Source organism: Actinia tenebrosa, unplaced genomic scaffold (assembly GCF_029948245.1).
Source record: "Actinia tenebrosa isolate PJP-AT-01 unplaced genomic scaffold, QUT_ActTen_1.0 PGA_scaffold14__42_contigs__length_11649687, whole genome shotgun sequence".
Lineage (NCBI taxonomy): Eukaryota > Metazoa > Cnidaria > Anthozoa > Actiniaria > Actiniidae > Actinia > Actinia tenebrosa.
The window spans coordinates 10,510,098-10,537,579 of NW_028292574.1; the positions used below are offsets into that span (position 1 = coordinate 10,510,098).

General features: G+C 37.1%; 1 protein-coding gene and 1 long non-coding RNA gene across 4 annotated transcripts; one reads left to right on the plus strand and one right to left on the minus strand.

Annotated features, from left to right (window-relative positions):
* Positions 1-246: 246 nt before the first annotated feature.
* LOC116297521 (ATP-binding cassette sub-family C member 4) lies at positions 247-20,376 on the minus strand. Of its 3 annotated transcripts, XM_031705764.2 has the most exons (12): positions 19,936-20,376; positions 17,125-17,239; positions 13,717-14,340; positions 8,389-8,768; positions 6,862-7,852; positions 6,442-6,733; positions 5,340-5,545; positions 4,369-4,586; positions 3,748-3,894; positions 3,132-3,268; positions 2,631-2,878; positions 247-2,265 (listed from the first exon to the last, which is right to left on the minus strand). In XM_031705764.2, the coding sequence occupies exons 3-12, from the start codon at positions 14,263-14,265 to the stop codon at positions 1,597-1,599; spliced, it is 3,837 nt and encodes a 1,278-aa protein (XP_031561624.1). In that variant the 5' UTR covers positions 14,266-14,340; positions 17,125-17,239; positions 19,936-20,376; the 3' UTR covers positions 247-1,596. The 3 variants fall into 3 exon arrangements, with proteins under 3 accessions (XP_031561624.1, XP_031561625.1, XP_031561623.1); XM_031705765.2 differs by lacking the exon at positions 17,125-17,239; XM_031705763.2 differs by lacking the exon at positions 19,936-20,376 and having other exon boundaries at positions 17,125-17,327.
* Positions 11,490-21,627, plus strand: LOC116297523 (uncharacterized). Its single transcript, XR_004197242.2, has 2 exons — positions 11,490-11,614; positions 20,967-21,627. It is a non-coding gene; the product is annotated as an uncharacterized LOC116297523 (long non-coding RNA).
* The last annotated feature ends 5,855 nt before the right edge of the window (positions 21,628-27,482 follow it).

Genomic DNA, 27,482 nt, shown 5'->3' on the forward strand with positions numbered 1-27,482 from the left:
TACACGAAGAAAAGATTAGATACAATATAGATCTCTTGCATTGATCCTAGAGGAATTGTTCTGTGGACAAAACAATAGGCCAACTTCTTCTATGCAAAAAAAAAAAAAAAAATCTATTGTTTTTTTCCCCCAGAACGATTTTTCTCGGGAATATAGAGATCTATATAACTATTTTCATTCGCTTGCCATCGTACTATAAGTTTTCGACTTCCATCCAGGAGATGGGATAAAACATGACAACATAAATTTTAAATGAATTTGCTTTATTACGATAGGCATTTCTTAAACATACGGTCTATCGCGTGATCATGTCCGGCGGGAAATGATCACGTAATACGCTTAATCACAAGATTCGCCTCTTGCTATATTTACTCACAAAGATTGAACAAATATAACGGGAAAAGTGAAAAAGACTAAAAATAGAACTTCTACCTTATATCATTTATTCGTATCAAATATACAATGGATATATTTGAGTTAATTCAATCAGTCATTGATAGTTTTGTGTACAAGCATTAACATTTGATGTCCTAACGAACTAGAGCCATCTATAACAATGTACCAACATAGGTAGGAACTTCATGTATTATTTTCCCTTAAATATTAAACGCAAAGAAGGATTTTTTAATCCTCCGCTAACTATTCTAATATTGCTCATTATTTGTTCATTATTTTCTTTTTGCAAAAAAAAGTTAGTTCATCTTCGGACCGTGATCCGGAAAAATCCGAGATCCGGAGTCCAAGAGTCCAGGCGTACGAAGTTCAGTAATATTGAATCAGAAAGCTTGTAAGAGCAATGTCTATCCCAGAAATTCCGGAATGGACTTTTCTCTCTAGTTCCGTTAAATAGATTGTGAAAAATAGTGAAATTTTAAACGTTCTGGAAAATCTGTAATCGGGGAATGTAGGAAGATTAAAATTTCCGGACTGCCTTGTAATATATAATTTATCGATTTTAAGAGTTTGCCATTTGAAATCCCTTTAAAAAATATAACGTTCTTATGGAACACCATTTTAACTCATTTCTAATAGAAATTTCTCATATACTTTCCCGTTAATTTGATCCCCAAGCTTAAGATATTGAACGAATAAGTTTATCCCATTAAAATAGAGTAACCTTGTCAAACTAAGACTAAGAATGCTCTATATTTTTCTACATTAAAATATCTAATTGAATTTGTTGGTTATTGGATGCGGTGAATAAAATAGTTAGAACAAAACACAACAATATCCCCAAGACCTATGGAGACTTCTACAATTGTTGTCCCGTGGGGGTAGGGGTAGGGGTAGGGGTAGGGGTAGGAGATATTGGTGTTTTGTATTGGCCTTTCTGAGTATACGCGGACGAAAACCGGTTCGAGTAGGACACGCTCTATATCAAAGGGGCTGTTTTAGTGGGCGACAGGTTTTATTTTTCAAATCTAGTCACATTTATTTTCATTTTCGGTCTGGTTTTCAAGAGAGTTTGTCAAACTTTCTGCCATATTGAAAAAATGGTGTCCCTTAAGACAGCCCCATGATTCAGCGCGCGCCCTATTCGCTACCAGTTTCCGCGCAACCTCGGAAAACCCTAAATTTTAAGACACACGTACTCCACTACATGAGTGCGGATGCTTGATTCCTGACGAGTTCAGTCAATAAACCGTCCTTATTTTTGAGCAATTCATCTGGATGACCAAATTCCATTGCTCTACCTTTCTCCATGACCAACACCTTATCATAATCAAGTATAGTGTTCAAACGATGTGCTATCGTTATGACAGTACAATTATTAAATTTGCTTCGTATTGTCTCTTGAATGCTCTTGTCGGTATTGAAGTCAACATTCGCTGTCGCTTCATCCATGACGATTATTTTATTCTTATTCAAGAGCGCTCTCGCAAGACATAGAAGCTGTCTCTCACCAACTCCAAAGTTATTTCCAGACTCTGAGAGCGTAAAATATAATTCCCCCGGCAAGTCAGCTACCTTGTCTTTCATCTCAACTTGATCCAGAACATTCCAGATTTCCGCGTCATTGTAATTGGAGAAAGGATCCAGGTTGTTACGTAATGGACCGCTGAAGAGAGTGGGGTTTTGAGTGATTACCGAGATGACACGACGTGCATTTTGTATGTTAAGCTCCAGGATCTGTTGGTTGTCTATGACTATTTGGCCCGTTGGGTCGGGCATTCGGAACAGCGCTGATACCAAGGAGGATTTCCCTGCTCCTGTTCGTCCTGCTACTCCCACTCTTTCGCCTCCTTTGATCGATATGTTAAGATTCTGTGAAAAAAGTGGTGAACGCGGTTAACCAAAACAACGCATGCGCACTGCAGATCTTAAATGTCTTACAGACTGCCAAGGGTTTCAATATAAAGGTGGAAAGAAACTTAACATTCGACTACAGCGTTTATAGTGACTGAAAAACACTGTACTATCTATTTCATGATGATGCAAAAGAAAGTTATTTCACATCGTCCATACACACATTCAAGTGATAGACAAACTTGTAGGCTCGCGAATAAGTGAATTTTGCAGACAGAGGAAAACCGGAGAACCAGGAGAAAGCGTGAGATCAATAAGACAAGGGAAGCGACTGGGTACGAGTCTGTGACTAATATTCTATTGAATTCTTTTTAGAAACTTACTTGAAGGACTTGAGGTCCACCTTCGTAGTACTGCAGAGAAACATTCTCGAACTTGACGTCACCAGTCGTGGGCCAATCAGATGGTGCTTTCTTCTTGATGTGGTACCCAGTCTCCTCTTCGAGCTCAGTGTAAGTCATGACGCGTTCTACTGACGTCATCATGTTCTCGACGTCAGCTGTCTGTCTCATGGCGAATTGCAGCTGACCAACAGTACTGATGGCGTAGACTAGTGACAGGCCGAGAGTTCCTGAAATGACATGAAAAATAATGTTTATAACGTTGTAGACGTAAGCAAATGAAAACAGAAAGGAAGGAAGGAAGGAAGGAAGGAAGGAAGGAAGAAGAAGAAAGAAAGAGAAAGAAAGAAAGATAGAAAGAAAAAAAAAGAAAGAAAGAAAGAAAATGGGAGAAAGAAGGGGAAAGGAAGGAGGAAGGAAAGGACAGAGGGAGGGAGGGAAAGAAGCAAGAGAGGGAAAAAAATGGAATAAAGGAAAACAAACCTGCATCAGTCTCGAATGACACGCCCGAGAACGTTGCTATGGCAACAAATGCCGTGCACACAAAGTCCAGTCTTATTCCCATCCATCGTGCGCTGTGAGGGACTAGGAACCAAATCTGACTTCGATGATCTTGCACCCTGGTCGAATGCAAAACAAAAGTGTAAATCATTCAATGGTAGATTTTACCGCTTGTCTGTAGTTTACATCGAAAGCTGTTTTACAGCTGAGAAAGTCTAACGGGTCAGCGCAATGAAAAAGTGGCACAAACTGATTACGCTTGTACTTTGTCAAACGTTGGGTCATTTTTACAGTACATTAGGTTCACTCAAAAGTAAGCATACTTCAGACACAGTGCACATTTGTTTTCAGGCTCAAATTTGTTGACAGTACATTTCTTTAGACATTTACCTTGGACGAAGCGTTTTCTCATTTGAGACCACCGCGCGTTATTCTCTAGAGTATCATTTCTTTGTTTAACGATTGAAAATTAGAAGGTACATGAATGAATGGATACAACACAAACAAGAAATCTTATTCTTAAGGGAATAACACGCGGTCTGAAATGGAAAAACAATATTAGGTCTGTTATCTTATTACATGTTGCAGTCTGACTTACTCGTTAAATTTTTCCATGAATTTGTTCTCCATATGGTAAGTCCTGATCAGCGATATCCCCTCAAGAGTATCTGCTATGTGAGCGAGGACAGGACTTTGACTGATGGCCTCCATTCTCTTGATCTCTCTTGATGTCTTCAGATAATACCTTGACAAGAAATGCATTGAATTCAGTTACATCTAGACGTCATAAGGATTCATTTGGTAAGAAAGGTGCAGTGCTATCCGAATAGGTAAGTGTACTTTCTTGGTCCTGCAGATAATGATCATGAGTTGCCGATGATTTTGATGAAGATGGTAATGATGATGATGATAACAACTATACGATGATGACGATGATGATGATTACTATACGATGATGATGATGATTACTATACGATGATGATGATGATGATGATGATTACTATACGATGATGACGATGATGATGATTACTATATAATGGTGATGATGGTGATAATTATTTTAATAATGATGATGATAATGATAACGATGTGGTTTGAATTGTTTTGATGAAGAAGAAAATGATGATTACTACATGATGGTAATCATGGATGATGGTGATGAGTTTGATGATGATGACATGTCCAACACCCTAAAACACAACCAATCAAACCAAGTTACCTATTGATGAGCAAGAAGCCGATAATCATAGGAATAACACCAATGATGGCATAATAGTTCGTAGAACACGTAACACACATAGAAGCCAGTGTCTGTAGAATGTACTGTAGAGCTAACAGGGACGTGGGGGGAAGAAATTCGTCGACGATGCCAATATCTTTCGAGAAGCGGTTAAGGATTCTTCCAGATGGGTTAGTGTCGTAGAACAGAACAGGTGACTATGGAAAAAAAAACACACGATAATTTAAGTTGAACAAATCATTTCAGAATCAAGAAAAGATTTATCAGAATGATTGAGAATCGTGCTGCTTGGGCCTTCGAGTGGTCATAACCTTTAACAGGCAACCAATCGAAAGGCAAAGAGGAATTAACGTTATCCAATCATATTGCTTGAACACATCGGTATTTTTACGTATTTTAGAAAGGTCGGATAAAAAAATATTGGGTCCAGCTTTATCAAGCTACATATCAAACTTAATTGTCGTTCGCGTGGGATCCCTGTGGTTTTGGGCTTCCTTTGTCAAAGACCAGGTTTCTAAGCTAGATTAAAGATGGCGGACAATTTTAACTATTTCTTCACTCGAATATCTGCAGTTTTGATTTATATTTTCGACATTTTGAAACTCCAAATGGCAGGAAAATCACTAAAAAGGAGTTCACTTCCAGATAAGGTAAGCTGACCAATAGGCCCCTTCACAGTTCCCTGCGCCATCTTGAAAGGTAGCCATGCCTTTGCATCGAGACGAACGGTGAGCTTGCAATGATAGGGACCTTTTTTTAACACCTTGTACAATTATTCACAGGTCCCTATCATTGCAAGCTCACCGTTCGTCTCGCTTCGATGCAAAGGCCCGGCTACCTTTCAAGATGGCGCAGGGAACCGTTAAGTGGGCTATTATGGATATAGATTCGATAGCAACACGAATGACAATTTTTTTGGGGGACGTTGAAGTTTGATATGTTTTACTCACTTTTAATATAGACAAGACCATCTTGTCGTGTAGTGTCTCTGAACACCGTAGAGTAGTGATATAATACAGCAGACCTCTAATGATGGCTAGAGACAGCGCACCTCCAACTAAAGCACCATAGATGATAAGATTGACTTTATGTTTCTGTTCGACCCACTTCATGCGACTCATGTGAACAAGCCATAGATTAGGAGAAATAATGGACGCTGCACAAGTATTAGAATGTGTCATTAATATCGTTTAATCGTACCGCTGCGTGTACTGGGTGCAGACTTATTTGACGGATGTTGGAGTGTAAGGTTCATTAGTCAAATCCAACTAGTGGTCTGTTATCCATTCTGCATTATGATTAGATGAGCTACTAGTAGGCTATAAGTTATCTTCCATTCTGCATTATGATTGGATGAGCTACTAGTAGGCAATAAGTTATCATCCATTCTGCATTATAATTGGATGAGCTACTAGTAGGCTATAAGTTATCATCCATTCTGCATTATGATTGGATGAGCTACTAGTAGGCTATAAGTTATAGCCTACTAGTAGCGAAAAGTGCCGGCTTTGAAAGCCAAAAAATTAAATCTAACTTTAATTCAATAATTGTTTGCATGTAAGTATTAGACCAACTAGTTGGATTTGACTAAAACAATTAGTCCTCTCGCTCTCATGGCTCATGAGTCAATAGCCCATTTGGACTTCGGCTTCATTGGCTATTGACTCATAGCCCATTCGTGCTCGAGACTAATTACTAATTAGAAGAGAAATATTAAGCTTGGCGTGATTGGTGCCGTGATGTGGTGTCATAGAGGAAGATCCGAAGAGTGACATCATAAACGTCATGTCGTTATGTCACAACCGTGACGTGACCGTGAATGTTCTTTGCGTGACATGTGTCATAATCGTGACGTAAATTGTGCAGTGAAATGTGGAGTAAATTGTGTAGTGTAACCGTGATGTAACGTGTCATAACTATGTCATTATGTCACATGACGCATGACCGTGCATTCCTGACCCTCCCACCCACTCATCCACCCACTCACCCACCCACTCACTCACCCACCCACCCTCCCACCAACCTAATACCCCACCAATCACCTGTACTCACCTTGCGCAACTAAAAACAACAATATTAGAAGAATAAGTAGAACAGCGTGCAAACCAGACCGGAAGTATCTCCAGTAAAGACCTGCAGATATCGTCCCTACACTACGATCCTCTGTCACTGAAGCTAAGCCTTTTCCAGCCACTGGCTTGGAGCTCGTAGTCTCACGTATGTCTGGCTCTTTGGGTTTTTCGCTCTCTTTCTTGGTGGTCGACTCGACTCCATGTATTGCGTAATACTTTTCGTTTCCAATTCGCAGTTCTTCTTCAATGGAATCGAGATCCAGCCCCGATTCCTAACAAATGATGATGAACCAGTGAGACTAGAAATACAAATGTGTCTCTATCTACCCACCCCTCCCTAGAGAGTCGAGATGTATTCATTTATTAACAACATCCTCACCCACCCTCCCAGGTAACTCACCTGTAACTGGAAGTAGTCCCCTTCATGTTCAATCGTGCCTTTACTGTCAAGAATCATAACAAAATCAGCATTCTTCAGATACTGCAGCTGATGCGTGACCAAGACACGAATCTTGTTACTAAGCATCCCTGAGATACAAGTCTCAAAAATATGCTTGCCTACTTTAGCATCTACGGCACTTAGCGGATCATCAAGAAGGTATATATCTGCATCTGCGTATACTGCACGCGCGAGGTTAACACGTGCTTTCTGGCCTCCACTTAGGCTTGCTCCTCGCTCGCCCAGGGTTGTCTCGTCCCCGTCAGGGAGCCTCTCGATATCCTTGGTCAGATCACAAGCCTCGATGGTCTCTTTGTATCTCTTCTCGTCATATGGCTTGCTAAATAAGATATTCTCTCTTACTGTACCACTAAAAACCCACGCAGTCTGTGGTACATAAACAATACTTCCTTTCCTCTGTATTTCTCCTGAGGTAGGCATCAACTCTTCTAATAGGGTCAGGAGTAACGTGGACTTGCCGCAGCCGACTGGTCCAGTGATAAGCGCGAGTTTGCTATCCTTTAACTCCAGGTTTATATTGGAGAGAACCGGTGATTCACTGAGTCCATTCCAGTGGCATGTTAAGTCAGTGGCTTTGATGTAGTTGCCTTCTTCTTTCGGCTTCTGATCTTTGAACGAGTCTTTCTTTTTGCTATGCCTTCCATTTTTTCCATTTGCAAGCTCTTCAATAAGTAAAAAGTGTTCAATACGATCTAGCGATGCGAAACAGTCTGCGATAAGCTGCATGCCATCAGTGAGCCCGTACACAAGAGAGCGTCTGTTCTCGCTTAGAAGACCAACCATGGTGAAGATGTTGAATGGAGTAAGGCGTGTTCCGGTGAAAACTAGAGTAACGAATGCAATCAGGCAGATGACGCTGTCGTAGGTATGTTGTAACGAGGCAAAGCTGGCAAGAATACCGTATATCTTCCGCATGATGAGAATTTCGGCCCTGGTTGTAAAGAAATAAAGAAACAGACAAATTTACAAGGTCTCAAGACTGTGTTAGGAAGCCGTGAAGAAAATGCGGTTGAGGGCTAAAATTCGACTTAGAGATAAAACAGTTGTGACGTCATTACCATGTGATATGTGATCCGATCTCCTCGAAATAAGTCAGTTGAATTATAGTTTAGTCTATATGTAAAATATGTGTCCTAGTGGCTATGAAATCGGAATCAATCTCTTGAGGCATGGTAGGTTCGAAATTGGTAGGTGCTCATGCAAAAATATATCGGATCGAGTAACCTTAATGAGCACGCAGTACACTTTGACTGTGAAAAACTCACTGTAGGGACGTGTCAAACCGTTACGTTACCGTGACGTTGCCGCGTACGAGCATTTCATTGGATAATCAGTGGATGGATGGATGGATGGAGGGATGGAGGGATGGAGGGATGAAGGGATGGATGGAGGGAGGGAGGGAGGGAGGGAGGGAGGGATGGATGGATGGATGGAAACTGCTCAGTATTTTTCTCATCAACTGCTCACCTTCTGATTTTCTTGACAGCGTCCCTATAGGGCCATTCCCATGCATACATCTTAACGGCCCTTATACCAGAAATAATCTCATTCATCACCTCAAGCCTGCGATCAGTCACGCGTGCGGACTCCATCCTTAACTTAGCAACCCAGCCTGTCATCTCGGCCTCGTAGGGAATGAGAATGAGTGCGAAGGCCAGACCAGTGACAGCTTGCCATCCAATTAGAATCCACAAGAGAATTCCCAGCACAACGAGGTCAAACGGAGATCGTAACGAGGCAAAGAGGTTCTGTGTTGCCAGGTCGAGGCGCTGGATGTCATTGGATACAAGGTTAATCACGTGACCCGAACTGATCTTGGCGAGTTTGCTTTTACTCATGCGCAACACCTGTGAAGATAGGTATGTTCAAAGTTTTAGTTCTTGTTAGTATTTTAACATATATGCTCTTCAATACTGTTTATGATAAGAAATCGAATGTGTTCGAGTGCAGTTTCCAAAAAATATCACGACTACAGTTTAAAAAAATCAAGATTTTCGAATCGCATTTGTGATATTTTTTTAAACTGCAGGAGAACCCATTTTATTTTATTTTAATAATATGTCCATCAAAATTTGATTTTCTTTTTCTTTTTTCTTTCTTTTTCTTTCTTCTTTTTCTTTTTTTTTTTGGACAATGATTACGCTTGTTTGTTCAGTGATAACAGACCAATTATAATCGAGAATTTTTGATGGTCATATTTGTACAACGCGGATTAGTAGACAGGTATTTCATTCTCCTTTACTGGTCAATAGCAATTAGATTTTTTCTTCTAAATAAATTTCACAACGGATATGTACGTTGGCAGGCAAAAATGTCCAAACCAGTATACATTTCTTGTAAAAGTTTTAAAGTTCAAAAATCATATATTCTCTGAATTATGGACGATCTTTACGAAACCGTTTACAATTGTAATAATTATATATTAAAGATTTTACAGGAAACTCTTTATCCCGATTAAAAATTTTCGATGATTTTATGATATCAAAAATGGTATTATTCTGGATCTTTAATTTATGCTGAATTTCATTGGTCTAAGTGCCCAAGAAAAGAAAAGACAGGTAATGCGCCAGTCATTTGACATCCCCCGCACCCCCCCGCCCTGGGGCATACCCGGGGACTTCACTTTTTCCCTCAGTGAAAGGTAATGAAAGCCCCGCCCCACGGGGAAGAAAATAAAAGTGAAGTCCCCGCGTCATCTTTTGAGCAATTTATTTTAATGTCAACTGGATATTTCATATCTTTTTATTTCATTGGTCTAAGTGCCCAAGAAAAGAAAAGACAGGTAACTGTGAAGAATGTTACGGAAGGATTACTTCCAAGGCACTCACGACTGAATGACCTCATTTAGAATTTTTTTATATTTATATTTATATATTTTTTAATAGAGTGCATTCAGTCAAACTGTTGAATAGTTAGATAAATGTATCTAACTTAGATAACTATTTAGTTGACGTCACCTAAAATAGTAAAAGCGCGCCAAATAACGGTCATGCTAATCCGGGGGTTGTTTTATCAGAGAATGAGTGAATAGACATTCATTTGTATCATCGTTTCTATTGAAGCGAAGAAGCATTGTCATTAGAGCGAACAGGCATACAATAAGGCGAACGGAGTCTCAATAGAGCGATGGAACTTTCTTTAAGAAAATTAGTATTGAATTTGACAATCATGAATAGTATGTTTGCGTGGGTTCATTAACGTTTTCAAACTTTCATTAGCGTTTTGGTGTAGACAATAAACCACAACACACATTCAATACAGCGTTTTGGACATTTATTTACGCAATACAATATAAGTATATACAGCAACATTTTAGGATATTTTTGAATAATTTTATTCAATAGTAATTATTTTAAACCGAGTGCGCAAAAGCGATAAACAAAACTGAGAGTATGAAATATTCGTGCGATTTTCTCCAAATCTAACATGAGAATTTCTTTAAATCCTTGATATTTTGTTTGTCACGAATTGGGGATTCTTAGGAGTTAACAGTTTTTCTACAGCACATCTGAATCGCGCGCACTTTTATTTTTTCCAATTTTCCAAGTCTATCACTCGATCACAGATTCATTTATGCAGAGTTAGCCTCGTTTAAGTTTACAAATATTCACAAATACCAACTTTGGTGAAAATAAGAATTCAGAGATACAAAAACTTTAAAATTCCATGGACCTCGATTGGAACACATGCCGAATATTCAAATTAATTCCCAACAAATATTTGTTATACACCTTCTGCTGTTCATTAACCGCAAAGGAATATTCATTGAAGCGAAGAAGTATTGTCATTAGAGCGAACAGGCATACAATAAGGCGAACGGAGTCTCAATAGAGCGATGGAACTTTCTTTAAGAAAATTAGTATTGAATTTGACAATCATGAATAGTATGTTTGCGTGGGTTCATTAACGTTTTCAAACTTTCATTAGCGTTTTGGTGCAGACAATAAACCACAACACACATTCAATACAGCGTTTTGGACATTTATTTACGCAATACAATATAAGTATATTGTGCTTTTACGATTGTACATTTTCATGTTCCATCTGGATATGTACACAGGTACTTTAGCGCTTTACAACGTCAATTAGGACTAAAGAGGAAAGATGACATATACATATTTACAGCTCAGATTAATAACGGAAAGCAAAAAAACTATTATTATAAATATCTAAAACTGAATCAAAAAGTAAGTTCCATGTTAATAGTCAACGAAAAATGCACGCTTAAAGTGCAAATGAACCCTTTGACAATACATTCAGTACTGGTTCTGCATAAAGTAAATAGTTGATTGGTAAAATATTTCTTGATTTGAGTGATGCGTCTCTAAGTTATGAAGGTTTATACTTCCAATATGTTAATGATGATGACGTCAGGTAAGGTATTTGAGTGTTTTTGTTGTAACTAGTAATACTAAATGCTGGCCATTTTGAAAATAAAAATTGTAAATAGCTTTCATGTAAACCATGAGTAAAATAATGATGCTTTTAAAATACTGTATCTACGAACCAGTTCGATTTTGTATATTTAATTAAGCCTTAATAGACGTCACACTTATTAGCATATTGGAAGTATAAACCTTCATAACGTAGAGACGCATCACTCAAATCAAGAAATATTTTACCATTCAACTATTTACTTCGTGTAGAATCAGTACTGAAAGTATTGTCGAAGGGTTCATGTGCACTTTAAAAGGTATGTCTTAACTAGGCTTTTATATTCAATCAATTCAATTTGTCAATCAAAAAACGAAACCGTGACGTTTTTTCCTCGTTATTAAAGCGTCTCAGTTCTTAGCAATCTTAACCTACATTTATTAAAACAAATCTTTTGATATTTATTCTGTTAAGTAAAGCCGAGCAAACATTCACTATGATGCGAAAAAATAATTTTTAACGTTTAATTGTTTTTAGTTATAATGGTAAAGATCGCGTGAGCATTGTGACGAATTAGTGCATTTCAACGAAGGTAGTCATGTAGGATTCATGAATAACTATTGTTCATATTGTTTTGATCTGCTTGGTTGATGAACACGTCAGAGATATGAAAATTGGCCAACTTTCTTTTCTTGGTAAACAGTTGCGTTCAAAATGAATGGATGAATAAATTGGATGAATAATTGATGGTCAAATCTCACATCACATTTATTAGCACGATAACATTCTTTGAAAATAATTCTGCTATACTATACGATACTCTCTTGTCGTATAGTGCAGCATTTTCGGAAACCATGACTACGTATAATATATAGCTAATTTACTACCGATCTCATCGTTATGAACAGCTAATATTCTTAGTTACCTAGATACCTATAGTCAATTAGACAAACCATTGAATTTAAATCCAGCTGAGTAAATCTTAGCAGATATTTTATAGAAAATCAAGTAGCTGTTTAATAATTTCGAGTTGAGCGTAGAAGTTGGTGTAAATATGGGTTTGAAGAATATTGTTGCTAAGATTATTGACCTTGTACTAGGTTCATAGCGAAATTTTAGTTAAGAAGAAGTAGAAGAAGAACAAGAAAAAGAACGAGAACAAGAAGAAGAAGAAGAGTTATAAAGAAAATGTTATCCAGCATAAATTAAAGTTTTAAAACTACTCTATTTTCCTTCAAATTTTGCCTAGATTGCTGAGTATTTACGAATTATTTCAAATTTGAAAAAAAGTCGTCTGAGCATCCGTGATTTTTTGAATGTCCAGATTAATCTGTATTATAGAGTGACCTCGGCCCGCTTTTAATCACCGGATACGGAGAGTAATAACTACCACGGTACAGTCGGTTTTACAAATTTAATGATTACAATCTCTGATTAAATCTATAAAATCTATAATATTTATCTCGATAACTTTTACTAAGACATCAACTGCAAATTTAAAACTCAGATACAAACTTCTAAGTTTCAAAATATACGAGAAAAAAATGTCTTTGAAACAGCCGCGATTTTTTACTACAGCAAAACTCAAACTGACAAAACACTTATAATAACTTAAAATTAAAAAAGCGTTACATATCCTCTGGGAGGAACCTATTCTTAATGCACAAGTCAAGCATGTTAACCTTAAGCTATCCGCGTCGGGGTGTTCTGACTTTTATGTTAATCTTATTGTTCTCGTTTCTCATATTTATAGCTGACCGCTAATTAGTCTTACGTCCACTAATGATGGCAGAGTTTACTGCCGAAACATATATGTTAAACTCAAAAGTGTAGTTCTGTTCTTAAAATGCTTAACTTCATTGCCCAGGGGGTGTACTCGGGTGGGCAACATGACGGGGAGGTCTGACGTATTTTTTGGGTTGACAATTTTCATTCCCGGTATTTTTTTGGATCAAGAGACCACCCTCGTATTTTTTAAGTCTCGAAATGAAACCCCACATCTCCGAGTTCGATTTTTGTATCAGAAAATTAGTTTTTTTTCCAGCAAGGCGCAATCCATTAAGTTGTTTTTCGTTTAAATATATGCAAAATATTGCATTATAAGAGCCTGTTGAATTCATGCAATAAATCAGTTTTGAAGTATTTAAGTCTTGTATTTTTTTTTGGTCGGAAATTTGGATGCCATGTATTTTTTTGGGTGTAAAATTTCAGGTTTGAGTATTTTTTGGGGGTTGCAATATGAAGCTCCGTCGGACGCCCCCGTCATGTTACCCACCTGAGTACACCCCCTGGGCTTCATTGATCACCTTCAGACTTATTATGGAGTATATTTGTTGCTTTTTATGTGTGTTTTTTTCTGTCCTGCTTTATTTTTTAAGTAGTAGTGATTAATATTGATAATAATAATAATAGTTATCTTACCTTTCTGTAAAGGATTCCTGTAGTGGCTGCTCTAAATCTCATTCCAAGTAACGCCGAGCGATTTTGATAATGATGTTGAGCAAGATTCCTTCCTAAAGATGTGATACATATTCCAGTGGGTAGAATATACTTGAAAGACGCTCCTAGGTCTCTTATGCCCATTAAATAAGATATTAAAAAGCCTAAGAGAACAGGCAAGGTCATTCGGTTGGCCATATCAGTTAATACAAGCATGATGATGCAGAAATATTCCGACCACGGCGACACTCTCATTAATGCCTTCCAAAATCTTGGTCTTTTTCCTTGTTCTTTTTTCTTTAGTTCTTTCCCCCATTCCTTCTCTAAACGATCAGTGAGGACATCAGATTTATCTTCATCTAGTAAAGGAAAAAGATCTTGTTCTTCTAGTGGTCTTTTGCTTCCAATGACAAAAATCTTGTTCATCCATGAGAAGGTAATTTTGGAAAAGATGTTAGCATTGCGTTTAGGGTTAACTTTTTTCTCTTTTTCTTCTTCATTTTCTAACTTTTGATAAGCTGTTTTCCCCATCTAATGACCTTGAATTTCTACACAAGTTATCCGTTATGTCAAGTTGAAGACTGGCAGTGACGAAGTGTTTTTTACCTAAAATTAAACAGAAGATTAAACATTATTTTGAATACTATTCCTTCGACGCGACGAATGACCTGTCGACTGTAACAAATCAAAGATGATGAATAGTTTTTATGCTTGAGTGAATAACGACAGCGATTCATATATAGAAAAAGCCCTTAAACTATATGCAGTGAGCTATGAAGAGATTCTGCTCGAAGGTTGCAATGAGAAGGGAACAGATAAACAGTTAGAAAGGCACAAAATATATGAAAACTCTATGAAGTGTTCACTCTTGTTACAAAGGGATATCTGGAACACTCAAAATCTCAAAATAGGAATGTTCATTTTAAAGACTGACGTTACATTTTTTCCCCATTTTGTTTTCTTGTGGTTGCATATTGCGATTTCTTTTCTCGTCTTTTTAAAGTCTTTTAAGGAATAGTGAAGTTTTTACCTTTTTTGTTTAATATTAACTATCAATATTAAATATCATCTAAGCAACGCGAAATAAAGAATGTGGAATTTCAATACGAGTATATTGGAAAGACACAAAGTAAGTCCAAAATAGTTATAGCCATGAAAACCAAAAAATCATGCTAAAATAAGTAACTTATATTAATAGAATGACTGTAAAGGAAGCTATGAACTTCACAATCTTACAATGACAGTAGAATCGCTCACTATTTCAAAAACATGTACACAAATATTCAGTATGTTAAATAGTGACCACAGTAAATCCGTGAAACACTAATTACTAAAGTACAAAATAGTGCTAATTAAACAATAGAAAACAATGGAATTTGCATGAAATTGTGCTATTTAGTATTACTAAAGTTTCACGGATTTACTGTGGTCACTCTACGTTTTTTTTTTAATTTGGGAGATTTTTATATAGTCTTACGTTAGAATATATTTAGAACCAAGCATGATCTAAATAATAATAGAGGCTCTATTGTATTTTTAAATGACAAAAGTACAAACTCTGGCGTGATTTATTCAATGATTTTTGCTCTCCCTAAAATAATTTCCCCAAAAATTTGACGCGCAGAATGGCAGTTGGAAAACTTTACTTTGCCGGAAGGAAAAGTAGTTACTTTTGACGTAGACTTTTAACTAAGTTACTAGGTAGCAAATCTCAGATAGTAGGACTAAGTTTATCTCTCTATATGTCAGGGTTTGAAATAAAGCCTTCGCCTAAATTTTGCGTTGTAATTCCATAATGTTAAGTCTAAAAAAATTTAAAAAAAAACACTAAATTTTCTCTTAGAGACTGTAAACGATCGAAGCAAGTTAGGTCAAGTTTGTATCTATTTTCTTAGTTTTTTTTTATCATATTCTTGGTTCTAATTTATTAATTTATTAAGTCTTTACGAAACAGTTTATTTATTAGTTTACATATGCAGGATACATATAGGTAGGATGTTTTAGGAGACGCTCGAGATTAATTTTAAAAATTGGTCTTATTAAAACTAAATCCATATTTAAAACTTGAAAAGACGAAGACTAAGGAAACTATAGGAACAATTACGTTTTGAAATAAGAAAGTTCTTGAAATAAACTTATAGTTTCCTCCCCAAGAATTGAATTCAATCTATTATAAAATTAATAAGTTTTCAGAATTTGCAGTGGGAACATTTTGTCTATTTTTTCCTAGGATTTCTACCGCTTTTGGCATCTTTCCCATTGCAAAAAAACGAACGAATTGACTGATCAAGATCGTTAATAACTGATTTTTAAAAGTATGAAATGCGATTTCAACAGCCTTCTACTTAACTAGATTCTTAGTTAAGACTGATTTAATTTTACTGGGATCAAGAGAGTATGAAGTATTCATGACTCTTGCTCATATAGGTTTTTAATTAAATAGAAATACTTATTGTAAACTTGTGATTATAGTTTTTATAAAGATTATGTATCCTAAAGACGTCTCTAGTAATTCATACGCAAATGATCGACATATAAGATTTTCCTCTTTGATTGGGATTTTAATTATTTTGGACGATTAAACAAATACTCATCATATTAAAATGTGTACGTTGTTCGTAGAATAAAAACCCCTCAGGAGACCAACGCGTTTTTTCATGTTAACCGGGTGAGTTACCTGTTACTGTGGAAGTTCCTTGATAGAATTTTCCTTCGTAGGCAATGTCTGTAATTTCTTTAATGAAGCATTTCCAAATTCCATTTTGAAACAAAAAAAACCTTTAAACTTCTTATTGCTAAATATATACACTTTTGGTTTTATTTCTAAAGCTTGTTCCTTGAATTTTGTTTATATTTTCAGGATTTTCTCGTTGATATAAAAGGTTTATCTTTGGGTGAACAATTCTATGGAATCACTTAGATTTTCCACCAGTCGACCTGTTTTCTTATTTAGTAAACTTTTGTCGACCCTTCTTTTAAAAAACTTCAACTCCACATCAGTTTGGAATCATTTTCGGCGCATTTATCAATTTTATCTAAACCATTTAACTTGCGCGACTTTTCTTCCAGAGATTTTGAAATTTTAACCTTTATTTTAACACAATTGAAGAGGAATTGATTTTCTGCTTGTTTAAAAAATTGTCGTTTTGTTTTGCTCTTTCATGTATGGTGCCCAAAAATCAACAAAAACAAGAAAAAAAATCTATTGAAATTTATAATTATTTTTAAAGATTCGAAATTTTTGGTTGAAAAGCTTTAATTTTGGCTTCAATTTTACGTTACTTTTAGGTAAGTTAATAAAGTTGGGAGAAAAATGAGTTGCAACGTTCTTCTGGGGATAAGGCGAATATATGAAAAAAGGAAATAAATGATTTCTATATTTTTTCATACCTGTTAAATGTTATTTGTCTTATCCATTTTTCGTTTGATTTACATATCCTTTATCTCATTCATACACCATTGGCCTTGCTCGTAACACTTCTCTCTAACGTCTAAGATATCTATGCTGTAGAGACAACGAGATCAGACCACGTAGGTGAGATTAAAAACTTCGGTAATAAGGTTAGGTCGGGACCATGGTGGGTGGAGTGGACGAACAGGGGCTGGATCGAACCATGAGTGATTACGTCATGATACTAAGAGTGGCACTGGGGAGAGACTGAGAATATATTTGATAACAATCTTTATTGAGGGAAGCTCTTTCACGAAAAAAAATTTCAAAGATGCTCTAACATAATAAAATTAAAGAAATAAATTTTCGCATGTCTGAACGGCGGCGAGTAAGTTCGTAGAAGGAAAATTATACGGAAAATAACTAAAAACCCGAGTATAGCCCAGTTTAAGAAGAGTTCAATCAGAGACGAGAAATGGCTGGAAAACAATGCGCGCGCGCGCGCAGGCGGCAAAGGATACTAGCACTTGAATCCCAGTAGAAAGTGATATTTAGAAAACAAGCTTAGAAATTTATAATTTAAAATCTTTCAATGTGTTTTTATGATATTTATTAATTTTTTTCATAATATTTGATGTAAATATATTTTTAATCCTTTCAAAACAGGCTTACAAAAGCAATTACTTTAAAAATGGATTTTTCTCATTCCGATATTATTTTGTGCTGTCCCTTCTATCCAGTTTTTTATTCCTTTTTCGTTAGAGTTTTTCTTTTCTATTCGTGCCACAATGCACGCTCAATTCCCAATACAAGTTCGCCCTTGTTGACAACCAGTGTTTAGAACTGCAAATTGAAGTGCTTTACCTACTACATCAATTTAATAAAATTGTCATTTCAAATAAAAGAGCAAGAGATTGCAGAAAGCAGAAAAACAAAAACTACGCCTTTAAAAACAAATGCTTACTTAGTTATCTAAAGTATCACTTAGAAAAGATTATCATTGAAGACTAAAAATATCTTTAATCATCTATTATTCATAAAGCATTCAGTCCCTATACTTGGAGTACCATTGTTATTATAAGTCATTATATAATTATACATATTCGGTGTTTTCAAATCGAGAATATTACTCTAGCATAAACTATTTGAATTGAACTCCAATTTAAGCGAAAAACTGATCCTGCAGATAAACTTATTGAGACGAAAAAAATTTTTTTTCAAAAATTGTTAAGAAATGCCTTTTCCTTAGTTTTATTATTATTTGCTTTGTTAAGAAATTTAAATGCTATATATTTTTGAGTGTATTGAATCGTAAGTTTCCAAATACTCAGTGAAATTTTTGAAATTAGTTTTAGAGCTATGCTATGAATTTTTTTATTACTTCTGATAAAAAGCTTTTTTTCGTATGAATCGGAACCCAACATCAATAACCGTGTAAAGTATCATCTAAGTATCAGTATTATTATTCATAAATTGATAAAAGTTATAATTCAGCTCGTGGAAACTAGTTCGAATATGGCAACGGGAATTCAATTAAATAATTTTTTAATAGGGTCAAACTTGTGGTCAGTATTCGCTGCCAACCCTCGCCATTTTGTGCAATTTTCTTTCAAAATACTTATTATTTTTAGATTATTTTTCCCCGCTTATTTTATTTAAAACCAGTTTATTTTATTAACTCATAAAAAGCTAATCACAATGAAAGAAAAATCTATAGTTTTTTCCCTAATTCTCCTTTCTTCATCCCTCCACAAATGATCACATGCAACTTCAAAATTAATCAAGTAGAAGAAGGAGCGACGCCGTTGAACCAATGATTTCCATTCCTTGTTTATTCCGCATTCATTCATTTATGCAATCAAATCTGTTCCTATCTCTTGGTATTTTTAAATATACATTGTAATACATCAAAATGACTGTTCAAATCGCATGCAACTATTCGTATAAAGGAGTTGTTTTTTTAAGTTTTAAAACGACAATAAGATAGGCATTTTCCTTAACACAACTAGTGTAGCTTACAATGTATATTGAAATATTGATCTTAACTCAAACGGTGTTTAAAAATGAACAATTATTGAGCAAATCAAATCGGCTTCCTTAACACGTCATCGTAAATTATCATCACGCTATCTCTAATCCTTCGTTCTCTTCCTCAGTATCTATTACTTCGGCAGATAACAAAGCCTTAATCGAGGGTTTACTCCCTCCAACTTCTAAATTCCAATTCGATTACGGAACGAGGGCCACGATTTCTCCAGTAGCATCTGGCTAATAAGTGCTACCCTCGTAAAAAAGGGCGGTTACGTTTAAAACTCGTCTTTATATGAATTACAATTTTATGCTCAACATCATGCATGCAGTAATTGTTGTATGACTTTAAGAGTAGATTCAACTTGGTAAATCAGAACTGTGAACCGATCAAGGAACACGCTAATCTTCCGCTAGTGACAATAAGTTTACTTCACTGAAGATAAAATTAAGATATTTATATAAAAATGAACTCATTAACATGCTCAACATCATGCATGCAGTAATTGTTACATGACTTTAAGAGTAGATTCAACTTGGTAAATTAGAACTGTGAACCGATCAAGGAACACGCTAATCTTAAAGATATTTATATAAAAATCAATACGTCTGTGAAATGTTTACTTTGTGCCGAAATCATTTTTGCTTTGTTTTGATAATTCATTGTTTAGGATTTTTTTTGAAAAGATGACGATGCGGATAAACAGTCTTAAATCGTAGGTGTATTCACTAAAATAGCTGTAAAAAGAAATGATCATTTGCTAGTAAAAAACAGCACTTACCTTTTGATAAAATCACTAAATCTGCTGAAACGAAGTAAAACTTTGTGACTATGGCTCGGCTATATTATCACGAAGGTGTATTTTCAAAGCCATAGAACATCAGCACACATATTTTTTGTCCACACCATATTTCGCTGAAAAAATTAACCTCAATATTAAAACTTGTGGCTTTTTCTCTCCGTAAAAACCTTGTTATTGTATTCCACGTTTCTTCACGAGCCACAAAAGACAATTTTTCAAAACTCTCTCACTAGTAAAAACCCACAAAAATGCCTTATGCCGCCAGATCCACATATGTTATCCCAAACTTGTCGAATATGCCATGATAAATTCGGTCGATGAATAGCTATGGCCTAATTGAATAGTTTCCAGACGTATATTTCATGAGGCCTTCTATGTGACATTGTGATGCCTTAATTATTCTATATCTGAACGAAAAGGTCTCTTTCTCTTTCGATTATTGCCATGCAGTTGTCACTTTCAAAATAGCATACCCTAGCTTTTTTAATATCTCCCCGAGTAACGCAAGTACAACTTTCTCTTCAGAAAGACCATTTGTGATGCAGCCACTATCTGTTGTTATCTTCTAGAAAAGCAATTCCTTTATCAAAATATAAACTTCTTAGTTTTATATTTTTCTCCTAATGAATAAGTATGACAATTCTTTCAAATCAGCCATTCTTTTTGCCTTTTTTTTGTTCATTTATTTTGGTAACAGATCGAAACGAAAATCTATAGATCTTAATCAGGGGCGGAGGAACCGAGGGGGGGGGGGGGGGGAGCCTGTGCCCCCCTCCAAATTTTTTTTGGAGCCTGCCCCCCACCCCCCCTCCAAATATTGGTTCTTAGTCATTGTTTTACGGCGCATGCGTCTGCAATCAAACAGAACCTTGTCATTATCACATAGCGTTAAATATAATCTTCGGGGCCCCCCCCCCCTAAAGATTTTTTCAGTGCCCCCCCAAAGATTTTTAGCTTCCGCCGCCCTTGTGAATCCATCATTTTGATATATTTTATTGCATTCAATTTAGCTAATTCAACTAACAACTTCACAGAGCAGGAAAGGACTTACGAGCCGCAGAATATCCTAGCCTTAATGAAGAGTTTTACTTATCATGAGTACAACACATGATAACGAAAAACTAAAAGGGTGTTTTTATCAATTGTAATATAATTCAGTTGCACTGAAAAACTAATAAAGACCCTCTGAGCGGATTCTTATTCATGGCAAAGCGTAGCAGTTAGGATGAATAATTAGCGGGAAAACTACAGCGTTTTATGAAGGAAAATTTAACCAATGCTGCTAGAGTGATAAAGCGTTCGTGATTCACAACGTCAACCTTCTCAGTGTTCTCAATCACGACCCAGGAGACTCGAAACCGACTACTCATAACTGTTCACGAAGCCGGCAAAACTGCCTTTTCAGTCTACCAGTATAGACTCGCATAGTGGATATGAACTCAGAAGCGTGCAGTTTAATTTCCTTTCGTTTCTGTCACTAGACTGTCAGTTCTGTGGTATTGTGGTAGATCTAACGTGTTGTTTCATGATCTTTTATTATTTAATGAGATACGCTAATAGTTGGATGCTTTGTTTTCAGTAAATATGCATGCTGAAGACCTGTTAGCTTTTAGTCTGTTGACTCATCTGCTTTGTTTGAGTGCTGAATAAACTCTACTGATGGTTTAACTAGGAGAAGTCATGATATTTGATTAGCTTTACGATCGTGCGCTTCATCAAACAATGAAACAAGGAACCTCTGGTAACTCACAAATTAAACCCTGAAAAAGCCTCTGGGCTGATCTAAGTAAGAGCACGGCTAACTCACAGATCGAACCCTGAAACAACCTCTGGGCTGATCTAAGTAAGAGCACGGCTAACTCACAGATCGAACCCTGAAACAACCTCTGGGCTGATCTAAGTCAGGGCACGGCTAACTCACAGATCGAACCCTGAAACAACCTCTGGGCTGATCTAAGTCAGGGCATGGCTAACTCACAGATCCAACCCTAAAACAACCTCTGGGCTGATCAAAGTAAGGACACGGCTAACACACAGATCAAACCCTGAAATAAACTCTGAGCTGATCAAGGGCACAGCTATGCCTCAGATCAAACTCTTAAACAACCTCTGGGCTGATCGAAGTCGAGGTACATCCAACTTACAGATCGGAAAAAAAAAAAAAATTTTTTTTTACCATATACAAAATGACACATCACCTTAAAGTGGCCAATCAGGTTTTAGCATCAGTTTTTACGTAATGTACGTCTACGTAATGTGTGCATATCTTAGACCGAATAGCAAGTTGTCACGCTTGGCACAAGAAAAAGAGGATGAGGCTGTTCATTTGACTGAAGCAAGACCAGCGGCAGACAGATGTGCTTGTTAAATTGCCGTCAAGAGATAGAAAGATAAATTGAACCAAAAAATACATATATCAGACGACATGTTTAATACAGCTCACTGACATTGTTGTTTTTTTCCCGGTCATTTTTAATTGTTCGGCTTCAGTTTTTCTTCCACCTTCTTTCCTCCGTTCTTCCTTCCATTTTTTTCGAGTTTCTGATTCGAATCTCATCTACTATTTACCTTCCATTTTCATTTTCTTTATCTTATCATAATCCAGATTGTTTCTTTCTTATAGTTTTTAGTGGTAAGATTGTCTGGCGACTACAGCCATCATACTTCTTTTGTCAATCTTCGCGGCTCTTTCAACAACCTCGCCTTTATGTGCAAGCTGAAAGATTGAATGATTACTGAAAGAGCATTAATCATTTGCAAACACCTTTTTTAATAAGTACGTCAGGTTAATAATCCCAACATTCCAATCAAAATATAACAAAGACCACAGCATAGTGATTTTATTACTGAAAGTGTTCAACGATATAACACTGCCACGTTATATTGCTACTAGACGGGATTGCGGCGGTTGATACTTTTGACCATGATATCAATAGACCGTCTCAGATCCAACCATGATCCAACCTCTCTACACCTGTGCTATCATGGATCATGGAGTACCTGTCTGGCCGAAGCGACGTATCTCTATCAACGAAGGTTATGTCGGAAGTTTGGTATTAACTGCGGTGTGCCACAGGCAGTGGTATGGGACCTTTTCTCTTTGTGAGGATGGAGAAAGAGAAGGAAATTAAAGGAGGGTGAAAGAAGAAGAGAGAAAAAAGAAAAAAAGTAAAGAAATTGCTGTAAAAGAAAAATGAATACTCAACAAAAAACACAAGAAAGAAAACAAACAGAAAACAAACATAAAGCAAAAAAGAGTAAAAAGCTAAAAAGAAGAAAAATTGGAATTGGAATCAGAAAACGAAAAAGAAAAGAAAAGAAAAATAAAAACAATATGTGACAGGCATTCCCCGCGTTTTGCTAAGGCCTGGAATCTAGAGTACTCCCCAGTCTCACCCGTCCAGGTGTTCGAATCTGATGAAATGTTCTGAGGAGAAAAAATCAGATAAAAATACAAAAATATCTTACAAAAAATCAATTAAACCCGACCTTTTTTCCATCCTAACCACGACTTTACATCATGCCGACTGTAGATGTACAAAAAGAGCTTTTATTCAAGGTCTTGGGACGGACATACAGTAAGTATTTTGAGTTAGAATAAGATTAATTTCCGTGAAACTTGCCGGCACTAACACGAATACACGTGCAAAATATTATTAATTTTAGTTTTGTAGTTGATAAATTCAGTTCTGTGATGAACGAGAAGCATTAAATAGTATGATATAATACTCTACTGTATGTACTGCAGATTTGATTAGATTTAGTATGATTATAATTCAATACTTTATTATTTCTACTGCTATGTATACACACCTACATTTATGTCGATTATTTAACTTGATTATTTATCGTGCTTAGAAATTGCTATCTTTATTGAATGGTCGTTTATGATATTGTAGAAAGTCAGGGGTTTAAACAAAAGTACAATTTGTACGCCACCCTCTACCCCCAGAGTATCTGTCTAGTAAGAATGGGCAGTTGCATTTTTAGTCCGCACCCCCCCTATTGAGGACATAACTTTTCAGTTCCCCCCTCCCCTGGATTTTCCAGGGCCCTCAAACCCCCCCTCCCCTGGATTTCCACTTAAATTTAATACCCCCTCCCCTGGATTTTCCAGTGCCCTCAAACCCCTCCTCCCCTGGATTTCCACTTAAATTTAATACCCCCTCCCCTGGATTTTCACTACCAAATTTAATACCCCCTCCTCTGGGTTTTCCAGTGCCCTCAAACCCCCTCTACACTGGATTTCCACTTCCAAATTTAATACCCCTCACATTTCTACTTAATTTTAACACCCTTTCCCTTATTTGACATAAAATATGTATTTTGTCTTATTTAAAAATTTACCTTATTGGAAAAGTGTTTCAAATTATTTCCAAACTACATTCTTTTTGTTTTTCGACTGCTTTTACATACACGGCCTAGTTGAAAGAAGCCTCGTAGGAAGAAAGAACTTATGTAATTTAGTGAGGAATTTAATAATTAAATTATTAGTGATTGACCATAATCCTAAGGAATGTCTTGGTTATTAAAAAAAAGAAAAAGATCAGCTCCAGTGATTTATTTTGTCTTTTTAATACATTCCTTTATCAGTAAATCAATAATTAAAATCCTCACTAAATTACAAAAGTTCTTTCTTCCTATGACAACCTTCTTGCAACTAGGTGTAACTTGAAACAGTTCCTTACGTTTATGTATGAAACTGAATTCTGCTAGAATGCAGCGCTTCTAATCAGATCAGAGATTATTTTTTCAATATTCAATTCAATGACAAGAATGATCTTTGTTATCTACCAATGGTCAGTTTGATTATCATCATCAAGAGAAGTCTTACGCCAGGAAAGGACAGCCAGATCATCGTAATGGTTGGACAAGAGAACAGCCAGATCATCGTAATGGTTGGACATGAGAACAGCCAGATCATCGTAATGGTTGGACGAGAGAACAGCCAGATCAACCTAATGGTTGGACAAGAGAACAGCCAGATCATCTTAATGGTTGGACATGAGAACAGCCAGATCAACGTAATGGTTGGACAAGAGAACATCCAGATTATCTTAATGGTTGGAAAGAGAACAGCCAGATTATCTTAATGGTTGGACAAGAGAACAGCCAGATCATCTTAATGGTTGGACGAGAGAACAGCCAGATCATCGTAATGGTTGGACAAGAGAACAGCCAGATTATCTTAATGGTTGGACAAGAGAACAGCCAGATCATCGTAATGGTTGGACATGAGAACAGCCAGATCATCGTAATGGTTGGACGAGAGAACAGCCAGATCATCGTCATGGTTGGACAAGAGAACAGCCAGATCATCGTAATGGTTGGACATGAGAACAGCCAGATCAACGTAATGGTTGGACAAGAGAACAGCCAGATTATCTTAATGGTTGGACAAGAGAACCGCCAGATTATCTTAATGGTTGGACAAGAGAACAGCCAGATCATCTTAATGGTTGGACGAGAGAACAGCCAGATCATCGTCATGGTTGGACAAGAGAACAGCCAGATTATCTTAATGGTTGGACAAGAGAACAGCCAGATCATCGTCATGGTTGGACATGAGAACAGCCAGATCATCGTCATGGTTGGACCAGAGAACAGCCAGATTATCTTAATGGTTGGACAAGAGAACAGCCAGATTATCTTAATGGTTGGACAAGAGAACAGCCAGATCATCTTAATGGTTGGACGAGAGAACAGCCAGATCATCGTCATGGTTGGACAAGAGAACAGCCAGATTATCTTAATGGTTGGACAAGAGAACAGCCAGATCATCGTAATGGTTGGACATGAGAACAGCCAGATCATCGTAATGGTTGGACGAGAGAACAGCCAGATCATCGTCATGGTTGGACATGAGAACAGCCAGATCATCGTCATGGTTGGACATGAGAACAGCCAGATCAACGTAATGGTTGGACAAGAGAACAGCCAGATGATCTTAATGGTTGGACAAGAGAACCGCCAGATTATCTTAATGGTTGGACAAGAGAACAGCCAGATCATCTTAATGGTTGGACGAGAGAACAGCCAGATCATCGTCATGGTTGGACAAGAGAACAGCCAGATTATCTTAATGGTTGGACAAGAGAACAGCCAGATCATCGTCATGGTTGGACATGAGAACAGCCAGATCATCGTCATGGTTGGACCAGAGAACAGCCAGATTATCTTAATGGTTGGACAAGAGAACAGCCAGATTATCTTAATGGTTGGACAAGAGAACAGCCAGATCATCTTAATGGTTGGACGAGAGAACAGCCAGATCATCGTCATGGTTGGACAAGAGAACAGCCAGATTATCTTAATGGTTGGACAAGAGAACAGCCAGATCATCGTAATGGTTGGACATGAGAACAGCCAGATCATCGTAATGGTTGGACGAGAGAACAGCCAGATCATCGTCATGGTTGGACAAGATAACAGCCAGATCATCGTCATGGTTGGACATGAGAACAGCCAGATCAACGTAATGGTTGGACAAGAGAACAGCCAGATTATCTTAATGGTTGGACAAGAGAACCGCCAGATTATCTTAATGGTTGGACGAGAGAACAGCCAGATCATCGTCATGGTTGGACAAGAGAACAGCCAGATTATCTTAATGGTTGGACAAGAGAACAGCCAGATCATCGTAATGGTTGGACATGAGAACAGCCAGATCATCGTAATGGTTGGACGAGAGAACAGCCAGATCATCGTCATGGTTGGACAAGAGAACAGCCAGATCATCGTAATGGTTGGACATGAGAACAGCCAGATCAACGTAATGGTTGGACAAGAGAACAGCCAGATTATCTTAATGGTTGGACAAGAGAACCGCCAGATTATCTTAATGGTTGGACAAGAGAACAGCCAGATCATCTTAATGGTTGGACGAGAGAACAGCCAGATCATCGTCATGGTTGGACAAGAGAACAGCCAGATTATCTTAATGGTTGGACAAGAGAACAGCCAGATCATCGTCATGGTTGGACATGAGAACAGCCAGATCATCGTCATGGTTGGACAAGAGAACAGCCAGATCATCGTAATGGTTGGACAAGAGAACAGCCAGATTATCTTAATGGTTGGACAAGAGAACAGCTAGATCATCGTCATGGTTGGACAAGAGAACAGCCAGATCATCTTAATGGTTGGACGAGAGAACAGCCAGATCATCGTCATGGTTGGACAAGAGAACAGCCAGATCATCGTCATGGTTGGACAAGAGAACAGCCAGATCATCGTCATGGTTGGACAAGAGAACAGCCAGATCATCGTCATGGTTGGACAAGAGAACAGCCAGATCATCTTAATGGTTGGACAAGAGAACAGCCAGATTATCTTAATGGTTGGACAAGAGAACAGCCAGATCATCGTAATGGTTGGACGAGAGAACAGCCAGATCAACGTAATGGTTGGACAAGAGAACAGCCAGATCATCGTAATGGTTGGACGAGAGAACAGCCAGATCATCGTAATGGTTGGACGAGAGAACAGCCAGATCATCGTAATGGTTGGACGAGAGAACAGCCAGA